Below are 18,832 nucleotides of genomic sequence, written 5' to 3'. Positions count from 1 at the left end.
AAATGCCAGTGGCTCACAACTGTCAACCCAGTTACTCAGGAGGCTGAGATCTGAGGATCGTGGTTCAAAGCCAGCCTGGACATGAAAATCCATCAGACTCATCCAGTTAGCTACCAGAAACCAGAACTAGCGCTGTGGCTCAAGGGTAGAGAGCTAGCCTTACACTGAAGAGCTCAGGGACAGCACCTAGGCCCTGAGTTCAAGTCCCACAATGGCAACGATGCAGGGGGTGGGGGATGAAGAGGCAACATTGACCAAGAAGCACTGTACACACAGCCCAACCCACGGAACTGTAATCTCTTTATACAGCTACTCAATTTTTTATATGCAAAAGAAAAATAGTACCCGCATATACATGTGGATTATACACATGTATAATACATACGTGTACATAGCACATGTTGTATGTGCATACACACACTTGAATCAGGCTCACCTCTTCCTCCCCCGTTCACTTAACATGATGGTCTCCAGATCCATCCATTTTTCTAAGTACCACTGGAGCAGGGTACGTGTGTCACATTTCCTTTACCACGTGTGGGGGCTCTCCACACCGATTCAGAACCTGGTCGTGGTGAATTATGCCACGGCAAGCCTGGGTATGAAAACTTACATTCCTTCCAATAAATGCCCAAGAGCTGGCTCATCAGGAAGCACTATATTTTAGGGTTTTTTGAGACGCTTCCATACTGACTTCCAAAATGGCTGCACAAGGGCGGCAAGTTCTTCCAGATCCCTCTCCATCTCGGCCAGCACGTTTTCTTGATGACAGCCAGACATTCTGACGGGGCCGCCCCTTTCATTTGTGTTTCCTATATTTTAAAGACATTGAGCATTTCTTCGTATTAACCACTTGGCTATTTTTCTCCTGAGAACTGTCCAATTTAAATGGATTACTTCAGTAATCCACTAAAAAGTAATCCATTGAAGTGTTTATATAATGTAAATATTAACCCCCTTGTTAATGAAAAGCTTACAGAACAACTTTTGTGGGTTACTCTCCATTCTAATAACTGCTTCCTTTGAAGTCAGATGATTTACCATGCTCACCTTCAATTCATTTTGGTGACACGTGTACTTTCCAGTGTGTGTCTCTACCTCCAGTTACACCTATTCCTAAGGATCATATTCTCTGGGTGCTATTTTTTCTTTTTCTTTTTGTCTTCCATATCTTTAATGGTGATTTATTCCTACACTGTTTTTGTGTCTGCGGGTTCTTCCAGAGTGTCTTTGTTTTTTCCAGCTGGTTGGGAAGTTTACTCCTTTCCAGTGAGCTGCCACAAGGCTAACCCATCAGTGCTGGCTGTAGTGTAAAAGGCGCAGGCGGCAAAACCCTAGCAATCTTTGTGGGCCATGGACCCTATGTCCAGCCAACATTTGACTTGGCCACCATTACGATGATAGAATGACATTCTTTACCAAAGCAACTGTCTTCTAGGTATGAGGTGACTTTCAGATATGCAGGCCCTTGATAGCCTGGTCAGCAAACATCAAGAGGTGAACCTCGACTGGTATGACGGCGGGGGGGGGGGGGGGGGTCAAGATGATTCTCACACATTTCAGGCTGCTATGGAAAGAGCAAAGGTTTTTTTTCCTTTTCTTTTTTAATATTCTTTTCAGATCATTATCACAGAAACCCAGCCTGTTTTTCTTTCCTCTGGGACATAGGGCCTCCCTTACGTACCTCAGGCTGGCCTCAAACTTGCCATCCTCTGGTTTGCCGTCACTGCAGAGGCCTGATTCCAGTCCAGCTTTCTTCTGGCTAGCTGGAGATGGCTTTGATCTGAGACTGTAAGTTACAGGGTGAGCCACCAGCACTCAGCACCAAATGGGCTTTTGAATTAGTTTGAGGATTACCTTTCTCAATTTTAAATAATGAAGCTATTCTTTCATTTCTTGATTTGTCAGGTATGTCGCGCCCAAGTTATTTTATGCACTGAAGATGAAGCTTCTATTAGACTTGTCTGTCCTTCCAGTTTTATTCTTTTTACATCAAAATTTGTTACTCACATGGTATCTGTCAAACACGTGTATTAAAGAAACAAGACTCCATCAGCTCTGCACAGGCTCACTGTTCTCCACCTTCTCCTCCAGGTACCTCTGGCATGTGAACGTGGTATAAATCCACTGGACAGCAAAGTGATATGGTGGGGCTGCCTTGTCTTCTGTTGGTTATGCAGCCGAGCTGACCTTGAGCTCACATTCTGGCATTACAGAGATTCACCACCACTCCAACTTGGAAATCCACTCTCACAACAAAAAGTGTCAACTATTTGTACATAGATGAGGTCATTACTGAAAATATTTGAATGCTCAAAGGTGCTATGTGAATGCTGATAAAGAACTCCTTGAAAGATTCAAGAATGAAAAACAGACAAACAAGGATTGAAAGAAAACATTTATTGAATCAAAATCAATACTTTCTTTTAATATCTACAAGCCAATACTGAACTCACTTTATTCAAGAATGAACACAATGTACAAAAAAAGTTTATGCTTATAATTATAAAAATATGTCAATTTTATCTTCTGGGTGCTCAGCAGAAGTCATTTTAAACAAAATCAAGGCAAACTTGTTCTCTAGAATGAAACTGCTAGAATGTAACAACAGAGGTGAAAGCGAGTGCTCATGGAGTGTGTGGAAAGGCCGCGCTGCTAGGCGCTGCTAGGCCCGGCCGGCCGTCGGCACCTCCGCTCTAAGCTTGGCAGCGCATTTCCGGCCTGCATGGCGGAAATGCCTTTAAAGAATGCAGGTTGGCCGTTCAGAGATCCACATGGAGATCCAATCTTCATCCAATCCTCCTTGCTTGCTAGTTGTTAGCATGTTTCAACAACGTGAGTTTCGAGTACCAAAAGCCTATTAGCTTCCACTTAAATATGCCATACAGTGCTATAGGAACAAATGGGCCCCCGAGGTTAACAATCCCATTTACAAAGATGAAAATCTGCCCTCGGCATTCACCAGCGCTCAGGCCTCCAGAAAGCCCGCAGACTTAATCTTGGTCATTTTCTTATTTCTGGGCTTTCCCACACCATCCCAGGCTCTGTTGGCCACGCTCGTGCACGCCGGCTCACTGCGGCACTAGGTCGGGGCAGAGGCAGTACAGGAGAGGCCGAGGTCAGCCTTTGGCTTACCATGACACAGGCTCCAACACTCATGGACCTTAGAGCAGCAAAAATGATAGTAAATAAAATCTACGTTAGGGGAAGGAGTATGTTCCCTGTGTGGCTGTCCACAAGTTACATGACAATACCCAAACTGCACTCATTCAAAACTTACACTGCATCAGCGCTCACAATGGAGTCCAGTCCATCTGGAAACCTGTGCTCGCAGCAAGGGTGCCTGGCTACGCAGTGCCAATGGTCCTCAGGCGAATTCCAGAATACCAGGTCCACACCATCCATCAAACACAACAGATCAAGTTATCAAGCAAAACGCACAATGCTTCTGCTTGACATCCTCTCCCAGCGCTGTGGACTGACCTCTACAAAGGCTCAGAACTGTGACACAGGAGCCTGGGGGTCGCGCCCCACTCGACTGCTGAACTCGTTCAGAGGAATTGGGGCGGGTGCCTCCACCTTGGCCTAGGCTAGCACTTCTTGCTATTATTCCACAAGAAAGGGAGGAGAGTGAAAGGGCTAGAAGCAGGCAGCTCTCCCCTCCTGCAACCGCCCTCCAGGGCGCTCAGCGCTGCAGGAACCACTCCTCTCAGAGCCAGCAGATGATCAGGCCTGAACTGGACACTGGGTTTCAGTAACATAAAGCACTCATTTTGGCTTTAACATTTCATTCTAGTAGGGAAGAGAAACATTTACAGGAATAGTTGAAGTATGTAAATCTGGTGTACAATGAAGATTCTTTGCAACCTGAGCAAAGACCTCTTGCTGAAACCATCAAACTCACTGCACAGCTGCTTCTCACCGGCAGTGACTGGGCCAGGCCGCTGCCTTGACCTTGGCCATATCCCTGGACTTTGCCAGTTGCCATTAAAAAACAAGGCTACAAGTTCAACAGGCTACTTGCAGAAACAACTGGATGCCAAAATGCGAACCATGAAACAAGGAAAAACAGGAAACCAGGTACACGAAGAATGAGTATGCTCAGAATCAGATGGTGAGCATTTCAGCACGACACGCAGATACACAACCACACCTGTTCACAACCACGGGCCCTTGCTCTCCAATAAATACACTCAACATTTACAACCAAATAAATGCCTTATGAATGCAAGCTTTCTCTTACTGCAGCTCTAATCAAAAAGACCAAAAAGCTTTACTTCTAAAGAGGCCACAGAGTTGTCTTTCCCTGTGGAACTGTAGTAACTCGGTGTCAAAGCTCCATGTTCTCGAATAGCAGCAGGACATCCACCCACGGTGGCACGGGGCAGCCTGCCTCGGGCTCCCATCGGAGCCACTCCAAACAGCATGCGCATGCCCACTCTGCTGACGGTCAAATAAAAATGGTCATTGTGCTTGTGGGTCTTACACCTTCCAAAATGTACACATCTGGTGACAAGTGAACAATCAATCACAGGCCATTGCTTACCAGGAAAATCCTAAGGCAGAGGGTTAGAGGCAGAAAGAAAATATTTTAAATGGAAAAACTGCAAAACGATGCTAGCATTCACAAAAAAAGATCATGCTAAGATCAGATCCACGTTGATTCAACATTGAGGACTCAGCTACAATCCAAAGAACTCTGTCCAGAGTCCAAAGGCATGCGTGCGGTGGAGGAAGCGCAGGGTTTGCCCGGAGACGACGTCTTCAAAGCACAACAGTCACAAACGTCTCACTGGAGAATCACAAGGGTGCCGCACACTTCTCTTGTATCATTAAAAATAAAAGAAATGCAATCACAAGACAAAAAAAATTACAGAACAGTGGACAGAGATAATACAGAAATTCACAATGACCTATAAAACCAAAAGAAAAAATCAAATTATTTTTACACTTCCAGGGTTTATTCTTTAAAGTAACCTTTCTTGTTTCAGTTGAAAGCTTATATTAAGGATTTGTAAATAATAAAATTAGTTTACTTGAATAGTATCAATATTCAAAATAATTTCATTGCTCTTAGAAAGGCATAAGCACCAGCATCTTGGACCAGAAATCTTAGCAAACACTTTTCAACTGTGTTATCTTAAAGCAGTTAAAGTTCTTTACAAGAAACACAACCCAAAACTTGCATTCAAAAGGTAGTAACTGCCTACTGACTAACCCTTAAATTAAGCATTGAGCTAAATTGTCCTTTTCGCAGTAAGTTTCCTAATGAAACAGAGAAAATGAATTTCCTGTGTAAACTAATGCTGTGTGCTGCTTGAGGACTCACCAATCGGGACCAGGGCTATCCCGCCTTCGTGTCCACCAGCTGCATCTGCACATTGGCAGACATGCCCCCGCCATAGCCTCCTTTTGATTGCATTTGGTTCTGAATGGAGCTAACCTAAAACAGAACAAAAGCACATTAAAAAACAACAACACAGCCCATGCAAAAGTGATTCTTTCATAAGCTATTTGTTTTGTTTTTTAAAGAAACCACAGTTTGGGGGGGTGGTGTCTTTGCCAGTCCTGGGGCTTGAACTTAGGGCCCAGACATTGTCCTTGAGCTTTCTCAAGACTAGAGCTCTACCATTTGAGCCTCAGCACCACTTCCGGCTTTTTTCTATGTATGTGGTACTGAGGAATTGAACCCAGCATGCCAGGCAAACACTCCACCACCAGGCCAAACCCTCGGCCCCAAAACTATAGTTTTGGGTTATATTTTTTAAGTATTTGCAATTTTTATTCCAGTTATATAAAAAGCAAAATCCACTTGAAACAAATATAGTAACAATAGTTTATATCTCTTAATAAAAAAGGTGGAACTAGCAGGTTTTTGTTTATGCATATATATGATTTTTTTCTATAACCAACATAAATTTTGAATAAATTTTGAATTTTTAATCTTGAAAAGAAAAATTAATGTTTCTTTTGTTTCTGATGGTACTGGGTTTGAATTAAAGGCCTTGTGCTCACTAAATAAGAGTCAAAGTTTCTTTAATGCTGGAACTTTGTTAATACTGAAAAAATTACATAAAACATCTTTTGTTGATATTCTACAAATGATACCATCCAATAATGTCCTAACACTCTCTTCTTGTGAAAATAGTTTATGTATCTTCTACTTGAGAGATGAGGCATTCTTGATTTATCTGTTTTTCTCCTCCAATGTAAACAAGTAGAATTGAAGTATCATTTGCTGAGATACCAAATTTTTTCAAAGCCTCTGAAATATTGCTATTTGGGGAAAGGTTGAAAATAACTTCCATAGACAGAGTTCTTGTCTTCATTTTTCCTAGTTTGTAGAGGTGAACTGCCTTACTTGCTGCCGCAATTATCTGGATCAACAGTAACTGTAGGATTTATCAGTGAGCTATCCGAGGTGTCTTCCATGGCCTTCTTTCTCAAGTCCCCAGCATTTTTTACATCTTTACATAATAGAAGGGTTAGCCCGCATTCAGGAAATAGGTCTAGTTGATGTGTTAACTGTATTTCAGACAAGCAGGAATCGACCTCTGCTTAAGATCCCAAAACCAGTTTTTAATGGACTTCTATTTTTGTGGTTTTAAGAGCAAAATAGTGCGTCTAGTAAATTCAAGCTTTACAACACCTCTGCACCTTTTTCTGCTTCCTAGTTCAAGAAAAATCCCAAGTACTACAGAGGGGGGGTGGGGGGAGCCGCTGGGTGGGGGGAATTTATTTAGCTCCAAAAAGTTTAAATGCAAAACTTAAGCCAGGCACAGTGGCTCACACCTGTAATCCTAGCTACTCAGGAGGCTAAGATCTGAGGATCATTGTAAGCCAGCCTGAGCACAAAAGTCTGTGATACTCTCGTCTCCAATTAACCACCAGAAAACAGGGGGCCGTAAGAGGGGCAGATAGATAGATAGATAGATAGACAGATAGACAGACAGACAGACAGACAGACAGACAGACAGACAGACAGACAGACAAGAGTGCTTGCCTGGCATGCATGAAATCCTGAGTTTGATTTCTCAGTGTCAAACACAGAAAAGGCTAGAAGTGGTGCTGTGGCTCAAGTGGTAAGAGTGTTCACCTTGAGAAAGCCCAAGGTCAGTGCGCCCAGGCCCTGAGTTCAAGCCCCAGGACTAGCAAAAACAAAAAAAGAAAGAAAAAAATCTTACTGTTCTGAGCCAGGCACCAGTGGCTCACTCAGCCTGTAATCCTAGCTACTCAGCAGGCTAGGATCTGAGAATTGCAGCTCAAAGCCAGACCAGGCAGAAAAGTCCTCAAAAGGCTCTCATCTCCAACAAACTACACAAAAAAGCCAGAAGTAGCATTATGGTTTAAGTGGTAGAGAGCTAATAGCCTTGAGCATGAAGACGCTTAGGGACAGTGCAAAAAGATTTCCCTTATTTCCAGTTTTTTATTTCCTACTACCAAATAAGACTAATGACTGCTGCCTTGAACTAAAAAAAATCTTAATAACAATTCTAACATCATTAAGTAAAGGATGATATTTTGCAATGAACATGTAATTAAAAGGTTTGTAAAAGTAATTGAACTTAGAACAAGGAGAGAGAATTATCTAAAGGTTGTTCGCAAGTCCCCCTGGCAGCCTCAAGACTCAATGGTAACCTATACTCTCAACTAAAATCCCTCAGAGACTTTCCAAGTACTTCTTCAAGAGAAAGGCGGTAATGAAAACTAGCACAAAAAACCAACCACTTTTCATCACCCATTTTCTGCTTTTCTAGGCACAGTCACTGCTCACCATTCGCAAGGCTGTTTCCCAGAAGTCCTGAGCCAACAACAAACCCAGCTGCTCCACGTTCTGATTTAAAACGGTGGGGTACCCACACACAATTTCTAGCTTACTTACCCATTAGTACATGTAACATATAACAAGCTGTTAATACTGTCTAGAAGTAATGACCAGAAAAAAGGGTTACACATTTAGCACAGGTGCAGTGGTCAGAGAACAAATCTATTTATCCTTGGTGTCTACAGATTCATCTGGCATGGTGGAATTCACTTGGATTCCACACGATCGTGCCCCAGGCCCTGTGAAGCCTTCCCAATGCACTTACAGAATTCATCCCACTGAACAGGTCTCCGGATCCCACGTGAGCCGTGTGCACAAAGTTTGTGGGCTCTCCAATCATACTCCGGTCAATCCGCCGTCGCCGTTTCTAAAGCACAAAGAATAATGTGAGAAAATGGTCTTATTAAGAAAAGAACTATTCTACTATAGATAAATGACTTGGTTAATGACTTGCAACCAGGGAACAAAAATGCCTGCGACCACCACAATTTGCACATCTGAAATCCACAGAAGTATTTTCAGAAAGAAATGACAAAGCAAAGCTACAGGTTATTAATAAGAACTGGAAGACTGCTTAGGGGTAGCTCTGGTATCTGTGTAATCTGCACAAACCCACTCAAATGGTTTTCTCCGGCCAGAGGGTAACAGGTTGACACTCTTAAGTATCTAGGGAGACTTGTCTCTTGCATGGTAGCCTGCAAACTGGGTGCTTACACCTTTAAATCTCATTCTTAAGAAAAAAGAGTGTTACAAAAAGGACATAAAGCCAGAAGAAAGGATTTTGAAAGCTTTCACCATAAAGGAAATAATTAATGGGATTTAAACATTATGTAAGATTTATGTTCTACGTATGTCAAAAACAGTTCTTTAAAATGAGAAATGGGGCCAGGAGTTTGGCCTAGTGGTAGAGTGCTTGCCTAGCATGCACGAAGACCCAGGTTCAATTCCTCGGTACCACATACACAGGGTGGGGGGGGGGGAGAGCCAGAAGTGGTGCTGAGGCTCAAGGATAGCGCTCTAGCCTTGAGAAATCCCAAGGACAGTGCTCAGGCCCTGAGTTCAAGCCCAAGACTGGAAGAAAGGGGAGGGGAGGGATGAGGGGGTGGGAGAAAGGAAATGAGGACAAAAACATGAGAAGAGGTATCAATGTATGAGAAGTAATGCACCTACTACCTGGCAAATCTAACGGTAACCCTTCTATAGATTACAAAAATAAATAAAAAATGAGAGAAATGTAAATCTGTCATCACCATTATTAGTGAAAAATACAGTATGATTTGAGAACAATGCCTTTGAGCTACTTTAGCATTGTGACTAAACTGGTCACATTTGGCTGTGATCATCTGGGTGACAGCTTCCCTTTCCACACTGGAATGTGCCTATGTTCATCTGGCCTGCACTGGCTGGGACAGTAACCTTGTGCATATTCAACTAAGCTGAGGTGCTTACTGGCATGTTTTGGTTTTTTTTTTTGGTCTGTCATAGGGCTTGAACTCGGCCTGGGCACTGTTCCTAAGATCTTCAGCTCAAGGCTAGCGTTCTACCACTTGAGCCAAACAGCACCACTTCGTTTTTGACTGTCACTGGGTTTGTTCCTACTAGTCCACTCACTCACTGGGCATATTTTCTTACCCAGCTGCTATGTTTCAGCCATCACCAGAGACAAAGGTTATCTTCCATCAGCCCTAAGTCTTCCTTCACACCTCAGCTATGGCTTAGTGACTGCGCTAGCTCAACATAGGCCTTCTGTGTCTAATGAAAGTGTTTTTCTATTAGTGCTTTAATTGTACTGCTTGTGTTTTGGGGGGGGGGGTTGTGGGGGGTCATGGCGCTTCAACTCTGGACCTGGGCACTGTCCCTGAGCTATTCAGCTCAAGGCTACCACCCTATCCCTTGAACATCAGCCCCACTTCCCATTTTCTAGTCATTAATTGGAGATAAGAGTCTCAGATTCTTTAGTGCCCGAGCTGGCTGGCTTTGAACCGAGATCCTCAAATTTCAGCCTCGTGAGTAGCTAGAATTGCAGGCATAAGCCACCTTGCCCGGTTATGTTCCTTCTTGTTATTATATAGATCCTACTACTTGGCCATGTGTATGTGCGTGCAAGAGAAAGGAGGTCATTCAAGTTTCTCATGTCTTCATTCATAAAGTTCTCTTTATGATTTCTTTGTAATGGAAAATAACAATATCTCCTTCAGAAAACGTTCACAAACTTTTTTTTTGAAGGTTAAATAGTAAACATTTTAAGTCTGCAGGCCTGTCATAGCTTTGTCTCAACTATGTCACTGCAGGACACAAGAAGTGAAAACAAGATACAAGCTGGGAGTTTGGCCTAAGTGATACAATGCCTGCTTAGTAGCACGCATGAAGCTCAGTACCACATACACAGAAAAGGCTGGAAGTGGCACTGCTGCTCAAATGGCAGAGCGCTAGCCTTAAGTGTCCAAGGACAATGCCCAGGCCAAGAGATCAAGCCCTAGGAACAGCACCAGCCCCCCCCCAAAAAAGTGTAGCTGTGTTTCAATAAATTTTTATTTACAGTAGGTGGCAAGTTAGATTTGGTCTGTAAGTACTCATTTTGCTAACTACACTGTAATTTCTTCAGTAGGAACAATAATTCTTTTTTCTTTTTTGCCAGTCCTGGGCCTTGAGGTCAAGGCCTGAGTACTGTCCTTGGGCTTTCTCAAGACTAGAGCTCTACCACTTGAGCCATAGCACCACTCCTGGCTTTATTCTATGCATGTGATACCAAGGTATTAACCAGGTTCTTCGTGCGTGCTAGGCAAGCACTCCACCACTAGGCCAAACCCCTGGCCCTTCATGGCTATTTTTACAAGCTTTTTCTTTATTAGGGTCATGGCAGTATGTTTAAAACTCACAGGACTTGTCCTATGGGTTTTCTCCCCCACCCCCACCATAGTCTGGAACACTAGGGAGCAAAATAGCCTTGTTTCTTCTCCAGAGCAAGCTATTCTGAGGGCCTTAGTGGACCAGTAGGGCTTACCACCCTCCACAGCACTGCCAGCGTTTCAGATCTAGCAGGATCAGGCCAAGAAAAGCATCCAGACTGTTTCCTAAGTTTTTGTGGCATGAAGCACTAACTTCCCCCACACTGCATGATGTTTTCGGGAGTAGAAGCACCTCACAGGAAGACTCCCTAGTCCTACCAGACCTGACACTTGGCCGCCACCAAACTGTATACCAGATGTCAGTCTAGTGTCAGCAAGGCACGTCTCTTCTGTCATGTTTCCCCACATTTTATCGAGACTCATCTGTGTCCATCTACCTCATTCAACCACACTCTCCCTTCATGACTCTCTTTGCTTGGGATAAAAATTTAAAGCATAATTCCTAGCTGGGTGTTATTGTGCTTCTTAAGTAGCGTGTATTACAGGCATGCACTAACAGGAGTTCATGGTTTGAGATAGGTCCGGAGAAAAGTTATCAACACCTATCCTCAAAAGGGAGGAAGGAGGAGAAGAAAGGCTGGGTGCAGTGTCCATGCCTGTGGCCTCGGCCACTCAGGAGATGAAACAGGAGGATCGGTGCTCAAGATGTGGCACCCATTGGGACAAACGCCCAAGCCCCTTCTGAAAAACAAAATTAAAAGAGAAATTTGAACATGGCTTAAATGGCAGACCATTTGCCTTGCAAGCATCAAGCTCTGAGTTCTACCCCCAGTACTGGGTAAAAATCAACCCTATCTGATTACTGGCTGGAAGTGGACCTGGAGACAGATTTAAACATGCACAGACCTCAGGTTGAAGGCGCTATAATACTGGAAGAGCAATAGTAACCATTTTAGTAAGATGAAAGGTAAGAGACTGAGAGCCACTGGCATCACAAAGCTAGGAAATGCAATTTCCTAGAGGGAAAAAAAAAAAAGGACAGAGAAGCCCAGACAGAATAAAGGAGAATAAACCTCCACATCTCCAGCACCAGAGTGCACACCATGTGTGTGGAGGAGAAGCTGGGCCAGCACCACACAAGGCCAGGGAGGTGCTGGTGAGATGCTGTGCTCTGGAATGCTGGGACCAGAGAAGGAACCTGATGGTGACAAATGGAGGGAGGACCGCCAACAATGCAGAGGAAGTCAGCCTTCTAGACAAGAATGGGGAGGATGGGTCAGTAAAAGAAAGCAGGAAAGGAAGTGAGGAAAAAGTGAATTATTTCCCTATAAGACAAACTTCATTATGCTCAATTTCTCACAGGAAAAATCTAAAGTGTGCAGATGCAGGGTGCGGTGGCTCACGTCTGTAATCCTAACTACTCAGGAGGCTGAGATCTGAAGACTGCAGTTCAAAACCAGTCCAGTCACTAAAGCCTATGAGACTCTTATCTCCAATTAACCACTAGAAAACCAGAAGTGGTGCTGTGGCTCAACGGGGAGGGTAGTAGCCTTGAAGAGGCCCAGAGTTCAAGTTCCATGACAGACCAAAAAAAAAAAAAAAAAAAAGGACAGAGACAGGATTTTCTGTGTTGTAAGGTTTCACAGACATGAGCAGGACAAGGTACTCTTGAGCCCTTTATGGTGCTTGATCAAATATAGAGACTCTAAGTATGTCATATAATACAAAGCCTGGCACAGTGATGTACTACTTAACCTCAACACTCTCAAAGCTGAAGCAGGAGGATTATGAGTTCAAGACCAGCTTAGACTTCAAAGCAAAAGACAGGGAGAGGCACCAGCAATTAGGGTGGAGCAGTTGGTAGCTGACACCTGCAAACTCAGCTACTCAGGAGGAGGCAGATCAAGATTTGAAGTCAACTAAGCAATCCCATCTCAAAAACAAGCTGGGTGTGGGAGTGTTAAAACGGAGACACTCAGCAGGCCTCTAGTTGAAAAATTTAAGTAAGTTCACGGAGATGGGGGGGAGGAAGGAGGGAAGGAAAGAAGAAAAGAGGGAGCAAAGGGGTGGAGACAAAAATGAAGACAAAACAACTCAGTATTTGTCCCACACACCATGAACATTGAAGGGCAGCACAGTTCTCTGGTGTGCAGTATTAAGAATTCAAGACAGAGTGCAAGGGGAACTTCCGATCAGGCGCTCTGCAGAGGAAACAGGAAGCGTGTGAAGGGCGTGCTCTGCTCTGCTGTGTGGACTGCACTCAGTAGTGAAGAGTCACCAGGTTTCCTGGAAACCCTTTGTGCCGCACAGCAAACTTTATGATGCCAGCCACCAAATTAATTATTGCCATATTTAAAACCTTTTTTTACTCTGTGGAAGGCCAGGAAGCGGAGACACACAAATATTGTGTTCATGTGGAGAGTTAGGACTGGCTACAGTAGTGTAAACCCCGCTTGCATCCAGATCTGAACCAATGGAAAGTACACTTGTTGGGCCATGAGGAAACTGAATAATTGAATGCTACAAGAGGAAAATTCATTTTGTGATATGGTAATAACTTCCCATTATTTCTGACTCATCAATGAAATGAACTACCAATAAATGGTAACACATAAATGAATCTCAAAAAGTTAAAGCACATGGAAAGATATTCTATGATTGCATTAATAGGAAATTTTATAAAATACAAAAATGAGCACTTGAAAGGGGTGGGGTGGGGTCAGAGAAGGGTGAATGAAGAGAAGTAGGGTGGAAAATGCAGTCAAAAAGCCCAGTTAGGCAAGGGAGTTTTTGGCCTAGTGGTAGAGTGCTTGCCTAGCATGCACAAAGACCCACATTCAATTCCTCGGTATCAGATACATAGAAAAAGCTAGAAGTGGTGCTGTGGCTCAAGTGGTATAGCTCTAGTCTTGAGAAAGCCCAAGAACAGTGCTCAGGCCCTGAGCATTGGGGGGGGGGGGGGTAGGAACACGCCCCATGTATATGCTACAAAATTAAGAAAAGTGGCAGTAGTGGGTTAGGCAGGATGGGTAAGAATGTTCAAAGGGTGTCAGAGTTCAAGGTATACTGTATTCACATACTGCTTTATTGAATGGCAACTCCTTTGCACAACTACTTAGAGATTTTTTTTTTTAATTTTTAAACACAAACACATCTGGTGAAAGCAGACCTGTAGCTATGTAGAAGAAGGGATAACAAAATGCCTGAACATTCCTGGAATTAAAGACATACTGCCTTGACTGGGGTGGCAATTTCACAGTATATGTCAAAGATCATCATATTGTACCCTTTAAGTATGTCACTTACTTTGTATCAACTATTACAAAGAAGTTAAAAAAGAATGCTTAGCCCAAACTCGTTTTATAGAGCTAATATCACACTCATCCCCAATCCAGGAAAAGACCTAACAAAAAAAAAAAGAGAACTACAGACCAATCTCTCTGATGAACACAGACACAAAGCTCCTCAATAAAATACTAGCCAACAGAATCCAGAAACAATTTTAAAAAACTGTACACTACGGGCCTGGGAGTTTGGCCTAGTGGTAGAGTGCTTGCCTAGCATGCACGAAGACCCGGGATTCATTCCTCGGTACCCCACATACATAGCAAAAAGCCAGAAGTGGTGCTGAGGCTCAAGTGGTAGAGTGCTAGCCTTGAGAAAGTCCAAGGACAGTGCTCAAGCCCTGAGCTCAAGCCCAGGACTAGCAAAAATAAAAAAAATTAAAAAAATTAAAAAAAAAAACCTGTACACTATGATCAAGAAGGCTTCATCCCACAGATGCAAGGCTGGTTTAACATTCACAAATCAATTATTGTAATACCTTATCAACAGAACTAAGGTTAAGATAATTATCATATGATAATTTCTCTGGACGCCAAGAAGGCATTTGACAAAATAGAGCCTCCATTCATTTTGAAAGCACTAGAGAAAATAGGAATAGGAGGTACATTCTTTAAAATAATTAAAGCCACATATGACAAACCCACAGCCAGTATCACACTAAATGGAGAAAGACTAGAACCATTTACCTTAAAATCAGGAATAAGACAGGGATGCCCACTCTCTCCACTATAGTGCTGGAACCCTTAGACAGAGCAATAAGGCAAGAGAAGGACATCAAAGGGATCCACATAAGAAAAGAAGAAATCAAACTATCCCTATTCACAGACGACATGATCCCATACATGAACGACCCAATAAATCCCACTCCCAAACTCCTAGAACTAATAAATCACTTTGGCAAAGTAGCAGGATACAAAATCAACCTATAAAAGTCAGTAGGCTTTCTGCACGCCAACAATACACAAACAGAAGGAGAAATCAAGAAAATGATTCCCTTTGCAAGAGTTCCCAAAAGAATAAAATATTTAGGAATTAACAAAGATGTAAAGGAATTATTTAATGAAAACTATAAAAGCCTAAAGAAAGAAATCAAAGATGGTATCAGAAAATGGAAAGACATCCCATGCTCATGGATAGGGAGAACCAACATAGTGAAAATGGCCATACTGCCAGAATTGATATACAATTTCAATGCAACTCTAGGCAAAAAGAGCAACGCAGGTGGTATTGCAACACCAGACTTCAAACTCTACTACTATAGAGCCATAATAACAAAAAATAGCTTGGTACTGGCACAAAAAAATAGACCAGAAGAGATCAATGGAACAGAATGTAAGATCCAGAAATAAAACCACACACCTATAGTCATCTTATATTCGACAAAAGAGCCAGAGATATACAGTGGAATAAACACAGCCTCTTCAATTATTGGTGCTGGGAAAACTGGGCAGCCACATGTAGGAAAGTAAAAATTGATCCCAGCCTGTCACCATGCACAAACATTAATTCAAAATGGATCAAAGACCTCAATATCAGACCTGAAACTCTGAAACTGCTACACAAGAGTAGGAGAGACACTGGAACTCATAGGCACAGGCAAAAACTTCTTGAACAGAGCATGAACAGGGTCACAACAGAATGGAAAGAGACTCGACAAATGGGACTACCTACAAATAAAAAGTTTCTGCACAAAGGCATATCTTCTAAAGTAGAAAGACAGCTAACCAACTGATGTATTATTTGCCAAAAATACATCAGACAAATGCATAATATCCAATATCTACAGGAACTCAAGAAACTAATCCCCCCCAAACCCAACAAACCAATCACTAAACGGGCAAGAGAATTGAAGAGAGGCCTATCAAAAGAAGAGGTTAAAATGGCAAAGAAACATATGAGAAAATGCTCATCATCCATGGTCATGAAGGCCATGCAAATGAAAACAACCCTAAGATACCACCTTACCCCAATCAGAATGGGCCAATAATCTGAATTCAAGATAATGAAAAAATGTTGGCATTTGAAATATGATGTAAAAAAGTATTAATAAAATATTTTAATTTTTAACAAAAGAATGCTTAGGTTGTGAGCACAGCTCAGTGATAGGGCACCTGCTCAGTATATGCAAGCAAGGCCATGGATGGGTATAAAGAAGCCTTTAAATCTTTTATTTTTTTTTATTTTTTATTTTTTTTTTTTTTGCCAGTCCTGGGCTTAAGCTCAGGGCCTGAGCACTGTCCTTGGACTTTCTCAAGGCTAGAGCTCTACCACTTGAGCCTCAGCACCACTTCTGGCTTTTTTCTATGTATGTGGTACCGAGGAATCGAACCCGGGTGTTCATGCATGCTAGGCAAGCACCTCAACCACTAGGCCAAACTCCCGGCCCCTAAATCTTTTATATTTTAGAGATATATAATGCAATATTTATGAACTATGATCTCTAGAATTCACTTCAAAAGTTTTTGATGTTGGGAAGATGCAAGAGAAACAAAAAGCTCCCTTGAAGCTGAATGTTACAGTTGGGTACCGCCCTATACAGAGGGAAAGGGACTGTCTTTCCATCTGAATACAGTAGTTAGAAAAACGTGCTAATGCACTTGGTTTCCAACTTTCCATGGGGACTTACGTATCAGGTGCTAGTAACAGGATAATAAACATGGATGATGAGTGCAATATTTATTATTCCATGCTCTCTTTCTCATGCCTTGCATGCCCTGTCTTCCTCCAGAACTACTACTTGAAATAACTTTGCTAACAGTATTTAAGCTTTTCAAAACTATGAGAGAAGCCAGACGGGACCAAGAGTTTTACCTAGTACTAGAGTGCTTGCCTAGCATGCATGAAGACACAGGGTTCGATTCCTCGGTACCACATTCATAGAAAAAGCTGGAAGTAGCTGAGCGCAGTGGCTCACGCCTATAATACTAGCTACCCAGGAGGATTTGTGAGATCAAAGCCAGCCCAGGCACAAAAGGACCTGAGACTCTTATCTCCAATTAACCTCTAGAAAATAGGAAGTAGGGCTTACCTCACTTGAGCTGAAGAGCTCTGGGACAGCACCCAGGAGGAGTTCAAGCCCCATGACCCACAAAAAAAAAAAAAAAAAAAGAAAAAAGAAAAGAAAGAAAGAAAAAAGAAGAGGAGGAGGAAGAGGAGGAGGAGGTGATGGTGGTGATGGTGATGGTGGCGGTGGCAGCAGTGGCAATAGGAAGTGGTGCTGGGGCTCAAATGGTAGAGAAAGCGCAAGTACAGTGCTCAGGCCCTGATTTCAAGCCAGGACTGGCAAAAAGAAGAAGAGGAGGTAGTGATGGTGATGGAGAGAAGAGGGAGAGGAGAAGGGAGAGGAGGAAGAGGAAGAGAAGGAGGAAGAGGAAGAGGAGGAGGAAGAGGAAGAGGAGGAGGAAGAAGAGGAAAGCACCAGTGGCTTACACCTGTAATCCTAGCTACTCAGGGGAATGAGATCTGTGAATCTCGGTTCAAATCCAGATTGGGCACAAAAGTCCATGAGACTCTTATCTCCAATTAACCATTAGAAGAAAACCAGAAGTGGTGCTGTAGTTCAAGTGGTAGAGTGCTACCCTTGAGTTAAAGAGCTCAAGCCTGGGACAGCACCCAGTCTTAGAGTTCAAGCCTCACAACCAAGATACACACACACACACACACACACACACACACACACACACGGAGCTATCACACATGCCTAGCTGGTCCTGGAGCTTAAACTCAGGGTCTGGGAGTTGTTACTAAGCTTTGAAAACTCAGGGCTAATTAACATTCTACCACTTAAACTACAACTCCAGTTCTAGATTTTCGGTGAGAATTCCATGAGATTTTTCCCTCTGGGCTGGCTTTGAACCTTGATCCTCAGATCTCAGCTTCCTGCTTAGCTCAGATTATAGGCATGAGCCACCAACTGGTATTCTTATGCCTCACCCAGTAGCCCACATGGAATGCTCCTCTGGAAATAACACAGACTAATGAGGCAGAAATGAGGTCAGAGGCTGTGTGCTCAGCGAAGCTCAAGCTTCTGCTTTATTTCCCACAGTTCCCTCGGCACTGCCTCCCTCCTCCTGAGTCAGTTGGTGAGAGGCCTGGAACAACAGAGCCTTCCACGGTGTCCTTGGTCTCCAGAGGATCAGTCATTGGCTACAGAAGCACCACTCCACAGGCCTCCAGTGAATTCCATTTGGCCACACTCTATGTTGGGGTGTGTGTGTGTGTGTCAGACAGACTCTTACTAGATAGCTAAGGCCAACATAACTCATACTTCTATAGCCTCTGCCTCAGAATGCAGAGATGACAGACATGCACCACCACACCCAGCTCTTTTGTTTTGCTTTCAGAAGCAACCCCTACTGGCTTCCTTCAGTGCATCCTGAGCTTTCACGAGCTACTTGAACATGCTACACCCTCTCCTCAACCTCTGACTTGACCATTTTAACAGCAATGGTCAGGGCTAGCACCCAATCAGGTGCTCCCAGTGTACTGCCTCTAACAAAGTAAAATTTACATATCACACAACTTTAAACAGTCCACCGGTCATAAATATGCTCCTACACAATCCTCAACAAAATGTGAATTTGGGCCGGGAGCTTATTAGCATGCCTGAGGCCACTATATGCACTATAATGTATCTGATCAATATGATTTCCAGCAGGACCCAAAAGTTCCACTACAGAAACTGGCTGATAAGAGTTGGCAACAAAATGGTTGCTGAATGAAGAATAAAGGGCTTTTTAAAGGAATAATGACAGGGCCTAAGGTTGTGGGTCAAACCTCGCCTAGGAAGTGAGCGGTCCTAAGTTCAAATCCC

At 43.1% G+C, this 18,832-nt stretch overlaps 1 protein-coding gene and 1 pseudogene across 2 annotated transcripts in view; both read right to left on the bottom strand.

Annotated features, from left to right (window-relative positions):
* Positions 1-2,385: 2,385 nt before the first annotated feature.
* Positions 2,386-18,832, bottom strand: part of Cdc42se2 (CDC42 small effector 2) — a 55,343-nt gene continuing 38,896 nt past the window's right edge. Inside the window, exons 3-5 of one of the 2 annotated variants that reach the window (XM_090320761.1) lie at positions 8,091-8,192; positions 5,330-5,443; positions 2,386-4,913 (exon numbers count right to left, since the gene is read on the bottom strand). In XM_090320761.1, coding sequence (XP_090176887.1) covers positions 5,345-5,443; positions 8,091-8,192 — 201 coding nt within the window. In that variant the 3' untranslated portion in view covers positions 2,386-4,913; positions 5,330-5,344. The remainder of the gene's footprint in view (positions 4,914-5,329; positions 5,444-8,090; positions 8,193-18,832) is intronic. The other variant, XM_090320762.1, reaches the window with a different exon arrangement.
* LOC150044830 (EKC/KEOPS complex subunit TPRKB pseudogene) lies at positions 6,009-7,886 on the bottom strand (annotated as a pseudogene).

Source organism: Megascapheus bottae, chromosome 29, assembly GCF_031878675.1.
Source record: "Megascapheus bottae isolate mThoBot1 chromosome 29, mThoBot2.hap1, whole genome shotgun sequence".
In the NCBI taxonomy this organism is placed as follows: domain Eukaryota; kingdom Metazoa; phylum Chordata; class Mammalia; order Rodentia; family Geomyidae; genus Megascapheus; species Megascapheus bottae.
This window is presented reverse-complemented; position numbering and strand designations above follow the sequence as displayed.